This window comes from Cololabis saira, chromosome 8 (assembly GCF_033807715.1).
Source record: "Cololabis saira isolate AMF1-May2022 chromosome 8, fColSai1.1, whole genome shotgun sequence".
Lineage (NCBI taxonomy): Eukaryota > Metazoa > Chordata > Actinopteri > Beloniformes > Belonidae > Cololabis > Cololabis saira.
Genome location: NC_084594.1, coordinates 12,462,518 through 12,468,517, shown reverse-complemented (window position 1 = coordinate 12,468,517; position 6,000 = coordinate 12,462,518). Strand labels below are relative to the sequence as shown.

At 40.0% G+C, this 6,000-nt stretch overlaps 1 protein-coding gene across 1 annotated transcript in view; it reads right to left on the bottom strand.

The window, feature by feature from the left end:
- Positions 1-3,209: 3,209 nt before the first annotated feature.
- The window catches only part of LOC133448345 (cadherin-22-like), a 221,812-nt gene continuing 219,021 nt past the window's right edge, over positions 3,210-6,000 (bottom strand). Inside the window, exon 14 of the mRNA XM_061726770.1 lies at positions 3,210-4,979. Within this exon, the coding sequence (XP_061582754.1) occupies positions 4,450-4,979 (530 nt within the window). The 3' untranslated portion in view covers positions 3,210-4,449. The remainder of the gene's footprint in view (positions 4,980-6,000) is intronic.

The following is a 6,000-nucleotide window of genomic DNA, read 5'->3' as shown; positions in this document are numbered from 1 at the left end:
TTATCACTTGCTATTACCACATCAAGTACAAAGAGAAGAGAAGAGGCTATTTAGTGTGCTTGCAGATATCCCCTGGAGAAATGTCAATCACCAAACATTTATCTGCATAACTAATGGCCAGGCTCTTGTTGCCCTTGGATTTGTGTGTGTGTGTTCGTGTGTGTGTGTGTGTGTGTGTGTGTGTGTGTGTGTGTGTGTGTGTGTGTGTGCTGGGGGCGGTAGTATTTCTGATTGATGGCTAAACATTCATGTGTTCACATGTGCAGGTCATCACTAAGGAGTGACATTGCCTCTGACAGTGATGGAAGATGAATGAGATACTCATTTCCTAGGGTGGTACTAAAGAACAGGATCAAGGAGAGACGCTTTCTTCCCCTGAATGCAAATGGATGTAGTCACATGACACACGGTCATATATGCAACATTGCACAAAGTTTCTCTAAAGGGTCAACTTTTATATTCCAAGCCCTTCTTCTTTGACTGCGACTATCAGGCTCATGCTGGCCTACATTTGTGCATTTCCATTAGACCATGACATCGTCTTTGGCACTTAGCAAATGCTGTTAAACTAAGAGCCATAATTAATAATGAATGTACAAACCACTCCTTCCAAAGACACAAATAACAGGTAGGTACGCTTACGCAGTATTGCTCAATACAGCATGAAGGAGTTTGCTGTTTATAAAGAGGGATTGCAAAATGTGATCCAAATGGTGAAATCAATTTTAGTTTCTTCTTGAACACAGTTTCTAAACACGCTCCTTGTTTCAAGAAAATTGGAAAACTACTTTAGACTATTTTGCTGATTTTAACAATCATCAAAATGTATCTTGCCCCCTTTGTAGAGATAGTTTTGTTGAAAATGAGACAATTTTGACTAGATTCAGGAATATTAGGCGTATTTCTAGAGGAGCTGGTTTTGCAGTGCATGTTTTTCCGTATTCTGTCAGTTGATTCTACTGCTTTCAGTTGATGATTCAAAAGCTTATTTAAAACAATAAGGGCCTGATTTACTAAAGGTTTGCGTGTGTAAAAACGTGTGCAAACTTGACAGCACCCGCAAACCAAAGTGCCAGCTGATCTACTAACAGCGTGCAAAGAGGACTGCGTCTCTCAAATGCGCAAAATAGCACACGCAATTCAGTTAGTACTTTTGCCCTGATGAATAATCAATATGGGGCGTACCCGGCAGAAATCCTAAATACTGGGAGGGGAAGATGCAAATTGGTCCATTTACCACGCGCAATGAGATTTACCAAGCCTGAAAGTAATTGCGCGTATTGTGATTGCGTCTGTATTTAATACGTTCGAAAGGAAGGTGCTAATCTGCTGCTGCTGTTATTGTGGCAAGGAGGCGACATCCAAAATCAAAGAATACGCAGAGAGAGAGTCTTTATTCTGCTGCATGCTATTTTAAAAATGGTTGCACAAGTTTTATTAAAGGCCACTTTTTCTTTAGTTCTTCGCCTTATATCTTGCCACCTTCTCTTATTGTGCCCCCCTCCACTTGCCCACAAGCAGGCCAAGCCTTTGTGCCAAAACTTTGTATTTCATTGATTACTTATCTTATTGAACGTGAAATCATCCTTCGTAAATTACATTTAATTAAAACCCATGCTTATTGATCACAAAACACAGGTTAAACATCATGACCAAATCCGCTCCGACCCGGTGTGTCAGGATCAGCGCAGACAGACTGCAGCTTCGCCCCGAATTATGGTTCCGCGTTAAATCGACGTAGGGTCGCGGTGCGGTGTGCGTCGCCGCGTACCCTACGCCGTCGTTTCTGCGTTAGTGTAACGCGGAACCATAAATCAGCCTTTAGTGTGCGCTCTGTGCGCTGTTCTGAACACTTCTCTTCTTTCGGCCATATGATGGTCCCGTCTGTCACACATTTACTGTCAGTGTTTGCTATATAATATATAATATTTGCAATATACTGTGGGCATCTGAATAAAAACTTAACTCATAAATAGATGAATCAAAGCGCTCTCCAGCTCTGTGTCTGATTGTCTTTTTCTCCTCAGATCATGCCGAGCACCGCGGGGTCACGTAAACCCGACCAATTCAATATTAAAATCAAATTCAGTCCTGTGGCCCGTTTTTCTATTTCGTATTTTTGATCTGTGCCTAAAATTGAAATATGAAAAACCAGACGTTTTTCCGTTTTTTGTGTTACCAACTGCATTTATTCTATCGCAGGTTTTCTCCGATATTGCGTGTCTTTTGGTAATGTTTACATTTATTTGCTGTAGTTCATTAATGTGTTTATTTGCCTCTTCCACTAATATCTCTAACTCCAACTCGTTCAATTTCATTTTGCGCTTGTGACTTGTGACTGTGCATTCCATCCACTCTCCATGGCGCAGAGTTTGCGCTCGCAAACCTTAAGACACGCAACACCTCATTTAAATACTGATGTTTGCACCTGTTATCAATTGCGCACGCAATCTTAGTTGATCACCCGCAAACCACACGCAAACAGCACGCGCAAACTTTTTCAGTGCACACGCAATTTAGTACTCTTTATTTAGGATCTTAGTAAATCGGGCCCTAAGTGTATTATAGCCATTGCTATATAATTCCACTGCTCAATGTGGTATCACTTCCATAAAAAGAGCTCTAAAAGAGCAGGATGGATCATTTGTATCAATCAAAGTTCTGTATTTCTGTGGCACTTTTCCTCTTAGTATTACCTACAACCAGACACAGAAAGTGAATTAAAGCACGGTGAATATGAATCACATTCACTGCTTTACTGGCTTCTTTAACAGCAGAAGAAAGCAAAATCATATGCCTCAGCAGTAAGTGGTGACTATTACAATTACAATTGCTTCACAAAAGGCAGCCAGGAGGGCACCGGGCTCAGAGGTGAGAGAAGTGAGTCTTTGTTAGGCTGTGAACTGTCATATGGCGTTTTTGTTTCTATCTCTGAACGTCCTCTAAATCGATCCCTGGTGTAAACAAATACGAGCTCTGTGGTTATTCATAATGCGGAAGCCATCTTTACCAAACAATTGACAGACAATGGTTAGTAGCAAGGGTGCTCTATTTACTTTGTCTGTGTAAGTTCATTTGAAAAGCAACAATATTTCTTTTATTGTTTTTTTTTTTTTTTTTTACAAAGACCATACTGAGGAATTTAGACTATCGCACACGGTGAGATTTACCAAAAGAAATTAATATTTATTTCTCTTTTTTTTTGTTTAATTTTCCATACATCTGCAAGTTAAGGTCAACAAGGAATAAGTTGGGATATCAGGTGGATGTAACCGTTCCAATCATCATGTGCTACCATGTAAACTCATATCTCTTAATTACAACCAAACCATTCTGCAGGAACTTATTCCCCCTCCCTTCCCCAAAAGAAAACAAAATATCCAAAGAAAAATCAAACATCTCAGGATAAAAACTGAACTGAACATGTTGCACACATTCACACAAAACAAAAGTAAAATATATATTGGCTCCCCGTGGCACAAAGCTGGCCATCGGCCAACTCCATAAAACAGTCATTTTGTTCGTCTTAAATCACTGTTGCGGTTTGTGCGTTATTGCCTTAGAAATGGCTGTGGAGAGCGTAAGAAAAGACATTGTCAACACACACTTGTCCGCAGTTTGTGACCTCCAAAATCCTTTTTTTAATAAATCACCAAGATGCAGCAGAAGTATGGCAGTCTCAGCCATTCAGGCAGCTCCTTGGTGTTGCTGTTCTTTTGTCTTTCCTTTCCGTGTCTGCTTTTCCAATGTCTTGTTTACAACAGATGTTTTAAAAAGTGGTTCTAGAAAATAAATACAAATATTTTCATTGATATCATCTTTATATAATCCGAGTTTCATTCCAGTCATGTTTTTGTATAGTCCTGTTGCACTAGTCCTTTTTTTTAAGAGTCTCCTGCTTTTATAATGTCACTGTTACAATGTTGAGCTCTTTAGAAGAGTTCACTGTTGCAGTTACCATAGTGATCACAGTACAAATAAATTAATTATTTAAAAAAAATAAATACATGAATATTTTCTCCTTAAATAAATTCATAACAGTTTGTCTCTGCGTGGCCTTAATAATGCCAAGCCTGTTAAATCTGAAATCTGTCTCTTCTTTTTTTTTATTTCAATTTGGGAGACAAACGCTTTCTCCCAACATGTCTAAATGGCAGTTTTGTTTATCTTTTATTCACTCCTTTTTCCCCATACCATTGCTAGAATAACATTATTAAACTTAAATAAAAAAACTCAGGGACTCAGAAGTGGAAAAAAGGGAGGAAAAAAAAAATCAACGTTTTCTTTCTACAACTGGGAATTTTCAAAAAGACGTGTTGCTCTGTCTTTAATGAGTACACAGTGTTGGCTCTGGTGATCTCAGAAGAGTGCCAGAGGGTGAGAAGAGGAGGCAGAAAAAAGGGGGAAAAGGGAGGGTTTTGACTGTCTCTTTGCAGAGGAGAAGCTGCGCTAGGACCCTTCCTCCTCGGGTTGTCCTGGAGCATAGTAGCCCGCCAGCTGCTTGAAACGTGGACCCCAGTCGCCAAGGTAGGAGAAATCCTGCTCTGAGGTGGTGGACAGAGTGTGGATGGAACTGAGTGAAAGCGCCGGCGAGCTGCTGCCCTCGAAGGCGTATGTCTGGAAAGAGTCATACGGCGGCACTGACAAATCAGCATCAGCCTGCTCCACCTTCTTTCGGATGTAGCCTTTGAAAAGGGAGAAGTCCGTGGCTGCCGCCATGGCTCCATCCGCACCGCCACCCACCCTGCTCGCCTGTATCCACTGCGGAAGGGAGCGGATGTCCGGGCCAGAGTCAGAGCTCTTGGCTTCTGGGAAGTCATAGAGGTTCCTCAGAGCGCTCATGTCATACGCCTGAGTGTCTTGCTCCCCTCCACCTTCGTCATTGTATTTGATGACGTTATCCCTCATGTCCTCTTCATCCTCTGTCATCCTTTGGCCTTTCCTGTGGCGTTTTAGGGTGAGGATCAGCAAGACAAGAACTGATGGAGAGAAAGACAGGAACAGTGTAAATTAAAACAAAAAAACAACAGAATCCCCCCTCATTTTGTTTAGAAAAATGACATGCCAAACTGAGACTCAAAGCAGGAAAAAATAATAAAACTGCACTACAGAAAATAATTGCTCTAAATGTGTGTGCCAAACATGAGTGAGTGATGGATTTGCAAGCACTTTTCTTGTGAAAGTTTATGACTACTCTCATTGAAACTTTGATTTCACCTCTCAGAAGATAATTTATTATCAAGTTTTAAATTTAAAATGCATGGGCATTGATTTTTCGCAATCATGATTGCCTTGCCCAGAAATATGATTCAACAGACATAATGGTGGCCAATCTGTATATCAATACTTATCCAAGTCTAATGAAAATAAGACTTTGTGGTTCTTAGGCTTAAAAAAAAAAAATCAAGGCGACCACTTAGGAGAAGACAAATGTGTATCAGGAAATTCAGTTTGGATTGAAAAAAAAAGAGAAAACGAGTGAGGTAGATCATTATAGACTAATGAGACAAGAGGAAAAAGGCTGTATCCACCGACAAATCAATGAGGATTTAATTTCTGTGTCGTTATTTTAATTAGTGCCTACATTTCTGATTAGACTTAGTTCAGATACCCCCCCACAGACTTCAACAACCTTCCTAAACTCTCCCTCGGAGACGGCAACTAGATTTGTTTAAGATTTGCAACAAAATCACGTCATTCTCAGTGAAACATATTACAAGAAGTTAATGATGGATTAGAGGAAGTCAGGAGTGTGAGAGGTGTGAAAGAGCTGCATCTTTAATTATGAATGTCAATTACGCACGTTTTTAACAGCTACTTAACAAGAAAAGAGAACCATGAACTGGGACCCTTAGGTAAACACTCTCAAAACACAAGTTACCCAATTAGAGGAGAAAGTTATGAAGTGGCCAGTGATAAAATGTTACAAAATTGTATTCTATTAAATATGAAAGAGAAAATCTGTTTACAAAAAAATGTAACTTAGGCAATGGAAAGAAT